At 42.5% G+C, this 18,490-nt stretch overlaps 1 protein-coding gene across 7 annotated transcripts in view; it reads left to right on the forward strand.

Moving 5' to 3' along the window:
- Positions 1-18,490, forward strand: part of NEDD4 (NEDD4 E3 ubiquitin protein ligase) — a 578,822-nt gene that overhangs the window by 218,329 nt on the left and 342,003 nt on the right. For 3 of the 7 annotated variants that reach the window (XM_030189055.1, XM_030189068.1, XM_030189061.1), the window contains exon 3: positions 16,316-16,351. The exons of the other annotated variants lie outside the window; for them this stretch is intronic. In XM_030189055.1, the coding sequence (XP_030044915.1) occupies positions 16,316-16,351 (36 nt within the window). The remainder of the gene's footprint in view (positions 1-16,315; positions 16,352-18,490) is intronic. 7 annotated transcript variants of the gene reach the window in all.

The raw sequence follows: 18,490 nt of genomic DNA on the forward strand, positions 1-18,490 counted from the left end.
TAAAGGCCCTTCAGTATTCGCCCTTTGAGCTGCTTAGGCGAGCTTCAGAGAAGGATGTGACCCTAAAGACGGTCTTTTTGGTGGCCATTACATCGGTGACATGGGTGTCTGAGCTCCAGGCACTGTCCTGTTGAGACCCATTTCTGCAGTTGCACCTTCTAGATGTGCGAAGGGCTCTGTTGCAGTATCTGCGCTTGTCAAATGCTTTCAGGACCTCTGATCACCTTTTTGTTTTGTTGTCAGGTCCTCACAGAGGGTCTCCAGCGTCTAAAGCTACTCTGGCTCGTTGGCTCAAAGAAGCTATTTTTTCAGCATATCTGCTGTCTGGCTGGCCTCTGCCTGAAGCCGTTAAGACACATTCCACAAGAGTGATTTCCTCTTCTTGGGCTGAAACTGGAGCACTCTCTCTTCAAGAAATATGCAGTGCAGCGACATGGGTTTCTAAGCTCTCATTTGCCTGACATTACAGGCTGGATGTGGCTGCCAGGAGGGATGCGCATTTTGGAGCACAAGTGCTGGCGCGTGGTGTGGCCTGTTCCCACCCTATCTAGGCATTGCTTTGATACATCCCATTCGTAATGGATTCATCTGCTTGATGAAAAGGAAGGGAAAATTATGTTCTTACCTTGATAATTTTCTTTCCTTCAGTCATAGCAGATGAATCCATGAGCCCGTCCTGATTGATTGATTGATGCTGTTTTGGGTTCAGTTTTTCCTGTAGATATGTTCCCTCATTGGGAGAAGTTAGAAAACAGTCTTCAGGATTTCTGTTCTGTTACAGGAGGTTGAGTTCGTCCCTCCTTTGAATTACTGCTTCTGTTCTGGGGCGTTCATTCGCTGTGAGGAAAGTTCATGTTATTCTACTTTGCGGTGTAACACTGCTTTGGAAGCTTCAAATACTGAGAGGCAGATGGAGCTAGCTGGCCAAGAGGCACTATGGTTTTCAGTGTTCTCTGTCTCCCCCTGCTGGTAGGTGGACACAACCCATTCGTAATGGATTCATCTGATATGACTAAAGGAAAGAAAATTACCAAGGTAAGAACCTAATTTTCCCTTAGTGTGAGCATTATCGTCCAGGATTAGCATGGCTTGAGTGTGTCTTAAAAATTTCACAATTGTAGGGGATGGGTAGGATTTCCCTGTCGCTGATTGTGTTGTAATCCTATGGGCACATTTTATGTCAAGAGTTGTATCTGCTGGGAGAGCCAATAAATTTGAGAGAGGGTTTCAAAAAACTTGCCACATCTTTGCCTTCAAGTTGTTCAGGCACCCACAATTATTCATTCATTGTTGCATCTCATTCTGTTAGAAAGGTCGGCTTCGATTTCATACTGAAGTGTGTTTATTTTAGTTAGTTTACACTGCGTGCTGAGATACTGCTCTTCTTGTACAGATATCCGCTCTTCTAGTATCTCTAGTTTTGCACTCAATTGAGTTATTTTTGTCAACAATGATGCCAGATCATTTTTAATTTCTGAAGTAGTTTGTAAATTATTCTGCATAAGATCACGAAGCAGCTTAATGTCTTCAGCAATTGAATTGAAAGAATCATGCCTGTCTAGTTGTAATGGTACCTGGAGGTCCTTTTCCGGTATCCGTGGCTCACATTTACTCCGTTAGGGAGTGGATTGTATCGAGAAGGAGCCATCATTTTTATTAGATTTGTGAGCCATGGATGTTAGTAGGCTGTATTATAGTAAAAAATGAATAAAAATGTACCTGGAAAGGCTGCTATATCAATGATTTAAAGAAGTGCCGGCGGGAGAGTCTTGCGTGTCCATTCTGGATAAGGTCATGTGATCTCCCCCCGCTCAAGTAAATTCTGCACGCTGGGGAAATTCTGTGCAAATTCTGCAGTGTGTAGTTGTACAGAATTCCCTTAGAATATACTGTTTCGTTGCATAAGAAAAAGATAGCCATGTTTGCTTCACCTTTTTATATATGCTCTACATTTGTAGCAGTGTCACAATTAGATTGTGAGCCCTCTAGGGACAGGCAAATACCCAGTGTACCTGAATGTAACTCACCTTGAGCTACTACTGAAAAAGGTGTGAGCAAAAATATAAATAAATATGATGCCTCAATACAAAAGATGCTTTTTGGAACAAATCTTAATGTGATTGCCTTTTCAAAGTTCAGCTCAAGGTGTACAATATTTATGTATTTATTTATTTGTTACATTTATACCCCACATTTTCCCACCTATTTGCAGGCTCAATGTGGCTTACAAAGTATCGTAAAGGCGATTGCCATTACGGTTGATAACAAATACAAGGTTGTGTTGTGGTCACAGGTATTAGGCGTCATAGGGTCGAAGGGGAAGAGGATAGTAAATTGTCCAGTATGATCATTGATTATGTTGTGTTGCTGGGTGTGGGGATTTATGTTGGATCAATGGGATAAACTTTGGGTTTGGGTATTAGAGGAAGGGACCCTTGTTACACATCACTCTTTCTCTAAAGTGTTTTGAAGGAGGACAAGAGTGAATGATATGACAGCAGGAAAGGTGTAAGGGGAGGAAAGTCGCCTTCCCTCTTATATTTCGCCATGTCTTTCCTTTTTCCTCACATGTTTGGGATCCTGCTACCTATTGCATAGTAGGTCATTGTACTATAGGACCCATGCCACCTACTATTCAGTGTTTTCATCCTCCCTACCCAAAACTGGTTTCCACTCCTTTCCATCTGAAGTCTGATCCTTAATTCCCATGAAGAGCTGATGAGTTAGGGTAAGTGTAAGATATGCAGCTATAACTAGTATGCAAAAAGGAGACAAGTGATAACAGGTTGTTCTGGGCCTGAAAATTTAGGGACATGTCCACTTTGATACTGTTTTTTACTGTCTTTTTACTTCCTCTCCCCTTCTTTTTTTGGCCTGTTATTGTACCTGAATGAATCTTATCTTGAGCTACTACTGAAAGAGCATGAGCTAAATCCAAAATCCCTTCCTTCTCTGTTGTTTCCCCCATCCCTCGTTTTCTTTGTTCTCTCTTCTGCTCCTTGTCTCTGGGCATGACGTCTTGCTTGGTTCAGCAACCAAAACTCCTCCCTTTTCCTCTATATGCTCCTGGATGGGCTGAAGATAGGACCCGAAGTGGTGAACTGGATTAGGAACTGGTTGACGGACAGAAGCCAGAGGGTGGTGGTAAATGGAATTCGCTCGGAGGAGGGAAAGGTGAGTAGTGGTGTGCCTCAAGGATCGGTGCTGGGACCGATTCTGTTCAATATAGAAGGCAAAGCTTTCCTATTTGCGGATGATACTAAGATCTGTAATAGAGTGGACACCCGGGAGGGAGTGGAAACATGAAAAAGGAACTGAGGAAGCTACAAGAGGTTTGGCAATTAAAATTCAACGCGAAGAAATGCAAAGTGATGCACTTAGGGAATAGAAATCCTCGGGAGACGTATGTGTTAGGCGGAGAGAGTCTGATAGGAACGGACGGGGAGAGGGATGTTGGGGTGATAGTATCTCAGGATCTGAAGGCGACGAAACAGTGTGACAAGGCGGTGGCCGTAGCTAGAAGGTTGTTACGCTGTATAGAGAGAGGTGTGACCAGCAGAAGAAAGGGGGTGTTGATGCCCCTGTATAAGTCGTTGGTGAGGCCCCACCTGGAGTATTGTGTTCAGTTTTGGAGGCCGTACCTTGCGAAGGATGCAAAAAGAAGCGGTGCAAAGAAAAACTACGAGAATGGTAAGGGATTTGCGTTACAAGACCTATGAGGAGAGACTTGATGACCTGAACATGTATACTCTGGAAAAAAGGAGAAACAGGGGTGATATGATACGTTCAAATATTTGAAAAGTATTAATCCGCAAACGAACCTTTTCTGGAGATGCGAAGGAGGTAGAACGAGAGGACATGAAATGAGATTGAAGGGGGGCAGACTCAAGAAAAATGTCAGGAAGTATTTTTTCACGGCGAGAGTAGTGGATGCTTGGAATGCCCTACCGCGGGAGGTGGTGGAAATGAAAACGGTAACAGAATTCAAGCACGCGTGGGATAAACATAAAGGAATCCTGTTCAGAAGGAATAGATCCTAAGGAGCTTAGCCGAGATTGGGTGGCACAGCCGGTGGCGGGAGGCGGGGACATTGCTGGGCAGACTTATATGGTCAGTGCCAGAGCCGGTGGTGGGAGGCGGGGCTGGTGGTTGGGAGGCGGGGATAGTGCTGGGCAGACTTACATGGTCTGTGCCCTGAAATGGACAGGTACAAATCAAGGCAAGGTATACACAAAAAGTAGCACATATGAGTTTATCTTGTTGGGCAGACTGGATGGGCCATGCAGGTCTTTTCTGCCGTCATCTACTATGTTACTATGTTCTGAGTAGCAAATGACTTTTATAACATATGCAATAGGTTCTTAACATTTTAAGTTTTTGACCATAGTATTCAATCACTAATTGGCACATAGTTTAGTGAATAGGATTAGTTTGTGCACTCACTCTGCCTTCATTGGCATGTCACTCATTAAAACATTAGTATATCACTTAGCATGCATATAATGCATGTTGAGGTTTTAATGAATAGAATATTGTTTTGTGGGTGCTAAACTGGTTTAAGATGCATGATAATTGTTAGCAACTTTTAGTAAATTGACCCTATAGTAGGTCATAGAAGCCCAGTGTATAAAATCAAATTGCCTAGTCCAGTGATTCTCAAACTTGTCCTGGTGGACCACCAGCCAGTCGGGTTTCAGGATATCTCTAATGAATGTGCATGAGAGAGAGTTGCATATAATGGAGGTGACATGCATATAAATCTGTCTCGTGCATATGCATTAGGAATATCCTGAAAACCCGACTGGCTGGTGGTCCCCCAGGTCTAGTCAATAAATAACATGACAGATATATAGAAGTTAATTTTGATAACAGGCCACTTAGATGGAAAGCCCAAGTAGAAGCCTGTATTGAGTTTATTTTATAGACACAGGAGCATGTGTAATTACATGTGCATAAATTGAGGTCATCCACACTGCCCAGATTTCACCTAAACGAGTTGCATAAACATACATATGTTTGTCATCATGCATACTTTTACATGGGGGGAGGGGATAATTTTATAAGAGGCATTTTATGTTTGAAAAATCCTTTATAAAATTATCCCCATAAAAAACAGCAGCGAGATCTTGATTAATTTTCAAAAACTTAGTCTTGAAACAAACATCTGTTGATGTCTTTTCAATATAATTCTACTGTATTACATATTTGAAAGGTTTCTATTGTAATCAGTATTGTAATTATGCATAAACATAGCACCTAATTATAGTACTGTATTCTACCCATTTAAAAATAAAACGGCTTCCAAAATATTTCTCTTGACTCCAGTTAGTCTGGCCTAGTATACTGATACGCTGAGTCTGGGTTCCAATTTAACAAGCTGTTATTAGAGTATCATTTAGTTATGTCAGTTATCTGTACACAGCAGTCATGAAATTAAATCGGTGCTTTGGTCAGAGACTCCAGTAACTGAAGCAGAAAAAGGGCTACACATTCTTCTCTTCTGTGCCTAGCAGACTGCCTGCCTCTGGCTGCATAGTATCAAGTTTCCTGCTTCCTACAATGAAGAGCTTGTAAAAGACAGATTTTTAATGGACTTGAAAAAAGGATAGATTGGCTGGATTCATGTTATATAATAATAATAATAATAAAGATAAAGAGAATATAATGAGAAATAACATAAGAATTGATTTTATAATAAGACACCTTCATGAGAAGACAAAAAAGTTTTACAATAGGCATATCGTACAAAAGCCACATAGATGACTATATGCCTTTATAAAATAAGCTTGCAGATCCAGTTCCATTAACCAGGGCTGCTTTTCACTATGTCAGTGATTACCAAGCCTGCCCTGGGGGAACCCCTTCTAATCAGGTTTTTAAGATATTCACAATGAATATTCATGAGATTGATTTACATGTACTACCTCCTGGGTATGCAGATCTATCTCATTGTGCATATCCTGAAAACCTGACTGGCTGTGGTTCCTTCAGGACAGGTTTGGGAATCACTGCACTATGTGGCGAAGGTAGGAAAGAAAGCAAATACCAAACAAAGTCCTCCAAAGACAATTTATTGAAAACAAGTACCTGATGTGCAAATATTGCTGTTGGTAACAAGAGAACTCTGTGATTATGCTGCTGCTAGCACTGTGCTACTGAGGATTGTTGCTGCTTATTTGACTTGTAGATATTATAATACTCCCATTGTGGTCATACCCCTGAGGCATCCCCAAGTGGGTGAAATGTAGACCAGGTTGGGTACTTGTGTTTATGGTTTTAACAGTTTTTATTGATGACACAACAAAGGAAATGCATCAATCAAGATGACTATACAGAAAGGTAAATAGCCAGGCATACCTAATAATAGAATAAAAACAATATAATTGTCATCAAAATATTTACAGTTTTAAACCCGAACTCCTGCCCATAATCCCCCCTCCACCCTCTATAATATAGGGTGACAGTTTTTTTTTAATGACAGCATAGCACTCTTACAACTGAGTTTGCAAACATTCAATATCTATCCAAAAGCAATTGTTTACTAATCAAGGAAATACCATGTCTGCTTGCAGTTTCATGAAAGTCCTGTCTGCTTATCGCATACCTAACCCTTCCTCCAACTAAAAGCCCCATATAACAGCAATATGAACACCACACAAAAGAAACATAAATAATACTCATATGAAATCATAGAGACCCTTAATATCAGAAGCCAGGACAGCTTTGCCATCTTTAATAATTACAAACTGTCACGGCACCCAATGGAAGGATGTACTCTTATCCCCTTCATTAGTGCCTAAAGGGTCTTAAAGACAGAAAAAAAAAAAAACTATATATGATAAGTCTGAGGCATGGGAACCACCCTCAATGCAAGAAAGGGGGGGGGGGGGGGGGGAAGAAGAAAGGTGCCCTGAAGGCCACCAAAAAGGAAGAGAGAGGAAAAAAAAAGTGACAGTCTTCTTCCCCCCCCCCCCCCCCCCACTTCTCCACACCTTCTCCTAAAATGTAGCTCTATGTGGGAGGGATTAAATATATACATCCCAGACCACAAGAAACAACTTCCATCATTTAGGAGAACACATTGTTTTTGTTCCAGAAGCATCAGCGCAAGCAGGTGATTTCTCCGCACCCAAAAAAGGGAACCGCTTCCCCCACCCACACACTCAAGATAATTTGTTTACCCAGTTCTCCTGCTTTACAAAGGAGCAAAACCTGAGAATGGTTAGGAGCACAAAATGCTTCATATTTATCTAAGAGCAGCCCTGCTGGTGAAAATGACAAAAGTAAACCTAACAGTCTCTCAAGATAACGCAGGATGGCCCTCTAAAAGAGCTTTATCTTCAGACAACCCCAGAAATCATGAAAAAAAGGAGTTACGGCCGACATTTTTGACAAACCAGCGTGTCTGTTCCACCTATTTTGAACACCTGGCCCTGTGTGAACTACTCCCTATGTAATGTGCAAAATTGACATTCCCGTAAAATTCAGCACATGTGGACAGATGATCAAAAGCCCCGCGCTGTTCCAAATAGCATTCTAAAAATAGCACTGGAACAGTGTGGGGCTTTAGCACCGATGGAAGAGGAGGGAGGCCACCTCCCTCCTCCAACTGAAGGTGGGGGGTGGGGGGGGGGGTGGGGAAGGGCTACTAGACCACCAGGTGAGGGGAGAATTGACCTGCGGCCCACTGGGCCACCAGGGACAGCTGAGGGGATGATGGAGGTGGGGTTATGGGGGCTGGAGACCCACCTGATCTCTAGCCCCCCCCCCCCCCCCGAATGTGAGCTCTGTCCTCATCTGCAGAAGCAACCTCGAACACTTATGATTTTATGTTCAAATCTTTTTATTAAAGTATAAAAAGGAGCAATATGCTGTGCCACTGTTCATAAATCACAAATAGAAAACAATAATAATGAGCAACTATAATAACCCTCCCCCATCCCACCCTCTACCTTTCCAACCCTAACAATAGCTGACTTCTACCCCAAGGAATCCTAATCCACCCTGTTAAAATGTCGAGGAGTACAAAATACAACCCGTTCTGTATGCCCTAGCAGGGGAGAAATACACCCTGTGAAACACTTTTATGATATTTTAATCTGTGGTTTAATAATAAGTCATCAACAATCTCAGTCTTCCATAGTCCTTCCTACAATAGAAGATGTCTTCTTAGAAGATGTACTGGTAGCAGGAATGTACAGCATCCCCCATGCTAATTTTGCTAGTTGTGGCCAGCATGTTTGTTAATATCATTGTCTGCATCACTCAAACATAAATAACAGTCCAGTTCATCTTCAAAGTAGAAAATGACATAGGGGCAGTTTGTCCCCATCCCCACAGGCTCTGCCCCCATCCCCGTCCCCCATGGGCTCTGTTCCCATCCCTGCGGTTACTGTGGGTCCCCGTCCCCATGTCATTCTCTAGTGTAAAGTCCTCCCAACATCCAAAAGATCTAGACTTGAACAGAGCATCAGTATGAGTGGAGGAGTGGCCTAGTGGTTAGGGTGGTGGACTTTGGTCCTGGGGAACTGAGGAACTGAGTGCAATTCCCACTTCAGGCACAGGCAGCTCCTTGTGACTCTGGGCAAGTCACTTAACCCTCCATTGCCCCATGTAAGCCGCATTGAGCCTGCCATGAGTGGGAAAGCGCGGGGTACAAATGTAACAAAAAAATAAATATACCCTTAGTGGGAGCCCTGCTTTCCCTCAAAGGCACCCTATCCAAAGCTGGCTCATGTACAAATTTGAAATCTTCCCCCGTAACAACAGGTATATCCGACATCCAAGTTACCTTTTGAATTTATTTTTATTACATTTGTACCCCGCGCTTTTCCACTCATGGCAGGCTCAATGCGGCCTACATGGGGCAATGGAGGGTTAAGTGACTTGCCCAGAGTCACAAGGAGCTGTCTGTGCCTGAAGTGGGAATCGAACTCGGTTCCCCAGGACCAAAGTCCACCACCCTAACCACTAGGCCACTCCTCCACTAATGTCTTCACTAGGGTATGATCATACACATTAGGGCCATACATATTACAGAGTAATAAAAGTTGTTTATTTTTAGAGACTTTAGCAATAAGAAATCTACCATTGGGGTTCTTCCGATGTATCACGGTATCCAACCCCTTCCTAAAGAGAATCAAAAGTCCAGCCTTATGATTTATAGCTGGAGCCTCTACCAGTTGTCCTACCCTCCACCACTGGAACTTCAAATGTTCTACTGGGTCACCTGCAAAAAAAAAAAAAATCTGCTTTATGTCGATTCAGGGTCTGCAGACTTTTTTGCCTCTTAATGGGAGATGAAATCCCATTAATGTTCCAAGAAACCAACTTTAATCAACATCACATGCATAATGAATTTGGAAAAACTAAAGAACTGATATGATTTAAAAGGTCACAGGACTGTCCCAGCCAGCAGCCTCCCAACCCAAAAAAACAGTTGGTCTCTCCATCCCCTACCGCACACACCTCATAGTCACCACAGGAAATCCCACAAAGTGGGGGGGGGGGGGGGGACAGCAAACGTAACAAAAAAAAGACATTTTTAAAGAAAATCCCGCCCCTTCCTATAAAAGAAATGATTCCCCTTACCCCAAATTATCTGTTCCCTTCAACCCCCTGCATTACACAACGTTCATCTAAGGACATGGGTAAGTGTGGGAATCTTCCCACCCCCCCACCCCTGATGCCCCAATCCAACTCTCCTTCATAACTGTAGAAACTTAAAGAGGAAAATAATATATCTGGCAGCCAAACTCCGGAACTGCAAAGAAAGAGAGAGGAGAAAAAAAAGGACATTTTACAACGGAAGTAAGGAACCTCCTAAGAAAAAAAAAAAAACTAGCCCACCATAAACCATCTGCACATGGGTGAAAAAATAAACCAAAGGGAGAGTAAACAGTGCAGAAATATTACCCCTTCCTTTGACTTAACACTGATGCACCAGCCTTCCAACTTGGCCCCTTTACCTTCTGTGGACTTGACCACTTCAACTGAGCCCCCACTTTTACCAGTGCCTTTCTCCAAGGAGTGGTTCTGAGCTTTGCTCCAGGAGAAGCTGGGTCATCTTCATGCTTGATGCAATAGTGAGGCATTGAGGTTGTCAACATCAACCTCAATGTCGGTCCAGCTCATCCTGGAGTCTCATTCTCTCCCTGTTGATTGTACATTGACACAGTTGCCTGAAAGGGTGTTGGTTTCTAGCCCCTCGGGAAAGGAAGAAGCTTCCTCAAGGTCAGATCCTGTACTGTTCCTCGGCACTCCAACTGGAGCCTGGCTATGTCTCTAGTCATCCAAGGCGGGTATGTACTCAGAGGGAGGATTACTAACCCAAGTCTGATATAGACTGCTCCTGGTACTCTGAGGAAGAGCCCCATGTTCTCTCTGAGGAGGGATCTTTGGACCTTCCTTCTGATCCCTCCCTTCCTCATGAAAGGAGGAAGTCTCCCCTTCAGTAGCTCTACTTTACTGCTTTCGCTAAGGAAATGTCTGCGATCATCCCATTTAAGTTGCAGGTTGAGGATGAGCCATGGGCAGAAATGTTGGGCATCCTCAACTTCGATGCCCCTCCTAAGGAAGCTGCAACAGTTCCTATTCACAACACCTTTAAGATAGTACAGATGAAACAATGGGAGCAGCCTGTGATGCTTTTGATGTGGTGTCCAGGGCCTTCACTACAGGTATTGGGATGCACAGGCTCACCTCACTGCATTCCTCAGACCTAGAACCAGCAGTCAAGCACAAGCTGGCAAATGTCCCCTGCCAAGGTGGTAATCTTGTTGGTGATGGAAGGAGGAGGTTGCTGACCTCATCAAGAAAAGCGCTGATACCATCAAGACACTCTTGGCCTTCTCCCTCTGTGGCCTTCTAGTGGAATCTTTTATGGAAGCAAGCAGGACACAGGAGATATCCTCATGTAAGTGGAGAGAATCAACCAACAGCTTCTCAACATCCAAGCCGTGAGAGACAGGGTCTTGAATTTGGGATGCAGAAGCAACCCTCACTTTGAGTGATGAGAATCAGAAAACAGTCCAGTCTCCATGGATCTCTGAAGGCTAGGTCCTGAAGCAGAGGGAACCACATCTGTCTCAGCCACTAAGGCGCAAGATCATAGTCCCTCTGTCCCACTTGAGTTTCAGCAAGTTTGCACTATGAGAGGTATGGGAGGATCTGAGGCTAGTCTGCCATGAGATCCCAGTATGGAGCACTACTAAGGAACTTTGTTGTTCAGATGAGTGGCAAAAATGTTCCACCAAGGTAGAGCCCCACTCCCAGAAGATCTTCTGGGCTACGTCCATGTTGAACAACCACTCATGAGGTTGCATCAGACTACTCAGCCTGTCTGCCACACAGTTCCTCATGCTGGTTAGGTAAGTGGCTTTGAGCACCATGATGTGTTTGGATGCCCAGGTCAATAACCTGAGCGTTTCCCGACAGCAGAGGTATGATCCCCTGCCTCCCTGCTGTTGATATAGTTCATCAACCTGGCTGACTGTTTGGAAGTTCACATTGTATGCATCAGCCAATGTCTGAAAGCCAAAGGAAAACAAGAAGGTAACCTCTACAAGAGTCCAAAGAGAACAGAGAAATAGAAGATAACACAATTACTTTCAATAGGGAGTAAGGTGTAACAAACAGTGCCTGGATAAAACTGCTCTAAACATGAGCAGAGTCAAGGTAAAAGCAAAGCCACAGTTTTGTTCAAACAGACACTGTGGCACCAAAATCATCACTGCAACAGTTTCCAAGAATTTAGGCATTGTTAATTACACTTTTCAGCTTCGAGTACTATTATATTCAGTGTTTTTTTTGTGCCGGTATGCGCCAGTATGGCGTACCAGCACCTTTTTTTCTTAGGGCCAGCTCACCTGCCCGCCCTTAGCTCCCCGACAGCCCTTCTGTTCCTGCCACCCTGCAACGCATTTAAATTTTTTTTTTTAGCCTGAAGTCGCAGCGGCGGCGTTAGTGATAGCAGCAGGCTTGCCTCCTCCAGCCTTCCCTTCCCTTTAAGTGTCCTACCTTCCTCTGACGTAGTTTCCTGTTTCCACGAGGGCGGGACACAGACTCGGAAGGGAAAGGCTGGAGGAGGCATGCCTGCTGCTTTCACTAACGCCGACGTTGGCGCTGCAACTTCAAGTAAAGAAAAATTAAACGCGTTGCGGGGCAACAGGAACAGAAAGTCGGGCTGTCGGGGAGCTAAGGGCAGGCAGGTGGGACTGGGGTTGGTACTGGAACTCAGCGGGGGCTGAAAAGGGGGGCAGGTGCAGGCTGGGGCGAGTTGCTGGACATGGACGGAGGGGAGGGGAAGAGAGTTGAAATGCTGGACAGGGATGGAGGGGAGGGGAAGAGAGTTGAAATGCTGGACTGGATGGAGGGGAGGGGAAGGGAGGGGAAGAGTTGAAATGCTGGACATGGATGGAGGGAAGGGGAAGGGAGGGGCAGAGAGTTTAAATGCTGGACATGGATGGAGGGAAGGGGAAGGGAGGGGAAGAGAGTTGAAATGCTGGACATGGATGGAGGGAAGGGGAGGGGAAGAGAGCTGAAATGCTGAACATGGATGGAGAGGAGGGGAGGGGAAGAGAGTTGAAATGCTGGACATGGATGGAGAAGAGGGGAGGAGAAGAGAGTTGAAATGCTGGACATGGATGGAGGGGAGGGAAGAAAGGAAGTGAGATGAACATGGATGGAGAGGAGGAGAGAGGAAAAATGCTGGACATGGGTGGAGGGGAAGAAGAAAAATGCTGGATGTGGATGGAAAGTGAAGGAGATGCATACTGATGAGATGAGGGGAAGGGAAGAGGAGAAAAACTGCACATGGATGGATAAATAGGCAAAAGCTGGATCCACTCTATACCTCCTCCAGTAAAGTCCATGGAGGACCCAGCTTTTACCTGTGGATGTAGGGCAAAAAATGAAGACGAAAGGAGGAAAGTAAAGAAATAAATGAAAAGGAAGCCCTGGAAACGGAGTTAAGGGGACAGAGAGCAGCAGAATCGGAGATTGGGACAAACATGATCAGAAAAACAAAGTCACCAGACAACAAAGGTAGAGAAAATCATTTTATTTTCATTTTAGTTTGGAAGATGTCCAATTTGAGAATGTATATCTGCTGTCTTATTTTGCACTGGGTATACTGGAGCTGTAACAGCTTATAGAAGTTATTTATAATGAAAAAAAAATCACAAGTTATTTTTTTTTTCTCCTATACTGGTATAGTATTTTCAATGATACTGCTTATATGCGCCACGGCTGGTATAAGGGGTGTGGCTACTATAGGGCGGAGCCATAGATGGTGACCCCACCCAAAATGAGTACCGGTACCTTTTTTTCTACAAAAAAAGCACTGATTATATTCGATCCCTGAGGCAGGCAGGCGTTCTCACTGAAACACATTCCTGTGTCGGGTTTCTTCTGCTGCCTTAATAAGCTACTACATAAGGTTTACTGTCAGGTGTGAGGGCAGGGACCTAGATCCTTTTTCCTGCCCTATACAAAGGCTGAGTACCTTCTGTGCTTGTCAGTCTGGTCTCATGACCAAATCTGTTGGGGTTCACCTAAGTGCAATTGGCACTTACCATCAGCTTGTGGAAAGTAAGCTCATCTCAGTCTCTAATAGCTAATCTATTTTATATGAGATGTCATCACAACAGGGTAGTTCTCCACATGCATCTTAAGTTCTTTCCTAATGTCATGTCAGATTTCCATCAGTCAGTTGTTCAGCCAACATTCTTCCCAAAACCCCATGCCTATCCCAACAAAAGCAAACTGCACACTTTGGAATGCAAGAGAGCCTTTGCCTTTTATCTGGACTGGACTAAAGCCCATAGACAGTCCACCCAGCTTTTTGTTACTTTTGACCCTTGCAAGATGGGAACAGCCATCAGTAAACATGCTTGATGCAATTGTCTAGCAGTCTGCATCTCCTTTAATTAAGCCTGTGCCTAGGCTGGGTTGACTTTTGAGGGCCATGGCTGTGTCAGTAGCCCACTTGAGGTCAGCCCCCATTGATGAGATTTGCTGAGGTGCAACGTGGTCATCACGTCACATGTTCACATCTCACCAGTGCCTAAGCAAAGGCAGTTTGGTTAATTAATCTTTTAGAATCTGTTTGGTGTCTAGAATCCAACTCCTAGGCCCATCTGTTTTCTGTTCCAGGCTGATCCCCCCTCCCCCCCAAAAAAAAATATATATTCTAGGCCTTAGCCTGTTGCTGGCCTTATTACTCCATACACCCTGTTGACTAAGGATACCCACCTGTGAGAATATGCTGTCCTGCTTGTTCTCACAAAAAGCAGTTACTCACCTGGAGCAGATGGTCTCTGAGAGCAAGCAGGGGATGCATTCCCTTACCTGCCCACCTCTCCTAGGAGTCTTAGCCTTTCTATTAGACTGCCTGAAAAACATCTGCTCCAGGTGAGTAACTTTGCTTTGCCCTTACAGCCCAGCCACTTTAACTGTGTAGTAGACAAGTGATTGTTTATTTGATATACCGCCCTTATTCAACAGAGGTCAAGGCGGGTTACATTACAATAATTTTTTTTTTAATTTAATTATTTATTGAAATTTTACAAGTCAAATACACTTGTTAAGAAATACAGAGAGAAACAAATAACAGGAGAGAAAAAAAAAACATTCTCGGATTTACAATCAATCCAGAACTGAAAATAACACTCTTCCTTAGACCTCTATTTTAGGGATGGGGGAGGGGGGGCGTAACATATACAAAGGAGAAATTTTACCACTATGTTTGAATAAATCGACTTAGCCTCAAAACCACATAATATTCCTTTAACTGACTATTGCTGTTTCCTTAAAACGGCTGTTTTTTCATGTCCAGAAAAACCTGTAGTTGAGAAGGGTCAAAAAGTTATACTTATTCCCTTGATAGGTTATTCTACATTTACAGGGGTAAGCCAACATAAATGTAGCCCCAGTAGCTCTTGTTTCATTTCGCAAGTTTAAGAATTTTTTCCTCCGTTCCTGTGTTGACTTTGCAACATCAGGATAAATCCATATTCTCTGACCATGAAATAATTTTGAAGAATTTTTAAAGTACAATTTCAAAACTTGGTTCAGATCTTGTTCAAAAACAAATTGAGCAATCAAAGTTCCACGACAAATTATTTCAAAATTGGAGTCTTCTAAGAAAGCAGTCAAATTTTGAGGTTCCTGCATTTCTCTTTCACCATTTGTTGACATTGGATCCTGATCCCTTTTTTGAGGCAAATAAACCTTATTACAAGGAGATATGTTAGAGGACGGAATCTGTAGGATTTCTTGTAGGTACATTTTAAATAGATCATTTGAGTTGATTAAAGATGATTTTGTAAAGTTCAGGAGTCTCAAATTTAAGCGTCTGTTGTAATTTAACATTTGTTCTATTTTACGATGAATTTTGAGTTTATCTTCTATCAAAGCTCCAACTGAGGTCTTAATGCCATTTATTTCCAGTTTAGATTGTTGAGCTTGTTTGACAAAAATCTGTTTTTACTTTTTCCAACGAGGTATCTGTATTATCTATTTTACTCACTATTTGATGAAACTCACTATTGTAGACTTTTTTACCGCCTCAATCAGGCCCTGGACAGCCTTCCAAACAGCCGTTAAAGTTATTTGTCCTTGAGTTTTCCCAGACGAAAAGTCTTCTCCGACATTTCCAGGGGGTGATTTACAGAACGAGAACTGGCCTGCAGCACCTTCCGCATCAAGCAGGTTCCCCTCACCCCTGGATTTGGCGGGGCAAGGAGGAGGATTCAGTTCCGGCAGCGTGAGGGAAACCTCTAGTCCAGAGAGTCCTGATGCTCCTTCGTCGATTCTCTGAAGCGGACTCGCCAATCCGGTTTCTTGTGGTAAGCTCTGCATGAAGCGATCCAGGGTTTGCTGTATCGGGGAGGACGTTTTAGCCAACGGCAACTGGCTTTTAGCTGCCCCTTTTCTTTTAGTATGCGGCATAGTTAACAGAAGAAACAGGTAACAGCGTTCCTGGATACTTCACAGCAGAGTTCAGGCCGCCATCTTGACACGCCCCCCCTACAATAATTTAAAAGAAAAGCACTCCAGGTTAAAATAGGAAAGATTCATATAACCAAGACCTATCAATCCTAAATTTTTATTTATTTTATTTATTTATTGCATTTGTATCCCACATTTTCCCACCTATTTGCGGGTTCAGTGTGGCTTACAATACATTGTGAATGGTGGAAATACAGTTTGTTACAACTTGGTTATGGATTACATTGTGAGGAGTTATGCGAAAACAAGTCAAAGTATCGTTAAGGGAATAGAACAATGGAGAAGAACAGTGGAACAATGGAAGGAAATAACAGGAAACTGACAGGGCAGCTGAACAATAGTAGGAGAACATTCAGTATAACCTTTTTCTGTGATTAGAGGTATAAATGTGGTGAAATTACGGGGGATGGGAAATTCAGAAGGAGTGTATTGTATCACTTACAGTGTGTGTGGACTTCATGTGTTTTCATCCTTGCAGTAAATCTTATCAAAGAGAGAAGTTTTCAATGATTTGCGGAAGTTGGTTAGTTCGTAGATCGCTTTCAAGTTGTGTGGCAGCGCATTCCAGAATTGCGCGCTCTTATAAGAAAAGGCTAACGCGTGCAGCGTTTTGTATTTTATGCCTTTGCAATTAGGGAAGTGAAGGTTGAGGAAAGTTCGGGATGATCTTTTAGCGTTTCTGGGTGGTAGATCTATTAAGTCAGACATGTAGGCTGGGGCTTCACCGTGAATGATTTTGTGGACTAATGTGCATACTTTAAAAGTAATGCGTTCCTTGAGTGGGAGCCAGTGTAGCTTCTCTCGTAAGGGTTTGGCACTTTCGTATTTTGGTTTTCCGAAGATGAGTCTGGCTGCTGTGTTCTGGGCTGTTTGAAGTTTCCTCAGTATTTGCTCTTTACAACCTGCATATAGTGAGTTGCAGTAATCCAGATGGCTGAGTACGAGGGATTGCACTAGGCTGCGAAAGACGGATCTTGGGAAGAATGGTCTTATTCTTTTCAGTTTCCACATGCAGTAGAACATTTTTTTGGTTGTGTTGTTTGCATGAGTTTCAAGTGTTAAGTGGCGGTCAATAGTGACTCCAAGGATTTTTTGAGTTTCTGAGATTGGAAGGTTTAGCTTTGGTGTGTTTATAGCGGTAAATTCATTCGTGTTGTACTGGGAGGTGAGTATCAGGCATTGAGTTTTTTCTGCGTTCAGTTTCAATCGAAATGCATCTGCCCAGGAGTTCATGATGTGTAGACTTTGGTTGATTTCATTGGAGATTTCTTTAATGTCTTGTTTGAAGGGGATGTATATTGTTACATCATCGGCGTATATATACGGGTTGAAGTTATGGTTTGATAGACGTTTTGCCAAGGGGATCATCATTAGGTTGAAAATAGTTGGTGAGAGGGGTGATCCTTGCGGTACTCCACATTCAGGTGTCCATGTAGCAGACGTGGTTGAATTTGATGTGACTTGATATGAGCGCAGGGTTAGGAACCCCTTGAACCAGTTTAGGACATTTCCTCCGATTCCAAAATATTCAAGTATGTGTAATAGGATTCTGTGGTCGACCATATCGAAGGCATTTGACATGTCAAATTGTAGGAGAAGTATGTTGTTGCCGGTTGCAATCATTTGTTTAAATTTAGTCATTAGGGTAATGCATTTCATTCAGTTTTTGTTTGTACTTACAAGCATAACATAATTATGATAATATTATTTAGAACATTGACTTTTTAATGTGATATTTTACTGTATATATATATATATATATATATATATATGTGTATATTTTGATTTATGTGACATATCATATATATATATATATATGTTTTGATCTATCTGTTCTTTTATATATATGATATTTACGATATGTATATTTTGATTTATGTGATATTTTACTATATATATATGTATGTTTTGATTTATCTGTTCTTTTATATACATGTAAATTCTGTGGGATTTAGATTGAATTTTTTAATTCTAATTTCAATTTTAACTTTATATCTGATTATTTATTATATATTATTTTGTTTTGTAGCCCCTGAAGCAGCCCAGTAGGGCGAAACACGGCCTGTGTCGGGCTATTGTATGCATATTCTAATTTATTATTAAAATCATTTTTATCCATCAACGATCTGCTTTGTATATTTTCCATCTTGGAGCTTGCAGATCGTCTGCCCCTTTGTTTCCTTTGACTTCATGTTAGTACATGTTGAACAAGATGGGGTTATAATTTTTGACTAGAAAGGAAGTTTTTATCTGTTGCACTTTACATTATACCTTAGCTGAAGAGGCCATAAATTGTTTATGTATTTGTCATTTCAGTAGAAGAAACTTGTTTACCAGTATTTTGACTTTCAAAAATATATTTGATGGGCATTTTTAATGTACATATGTAGATATTTGCATACACACAATCATGCACTTTCCTATAAAAGAAATAGGAATATAAGAGTAAATTATTACATTTGTCCAGTCTTGATCATTC

This window comes from Microcaecilia unicolor, chromosome 1, assembly GCF_901765095.1.
Source record: "Microcaecilia unicolor chromosome 1, aMicUni1.1, whole genome shotgun sequence".
NCBI lineage: Eukaryota > Metazoa > Chordata > Amphibia > Gymnophiona > Siphonopidae > Microcaecilia > Microcaecilia unicolor.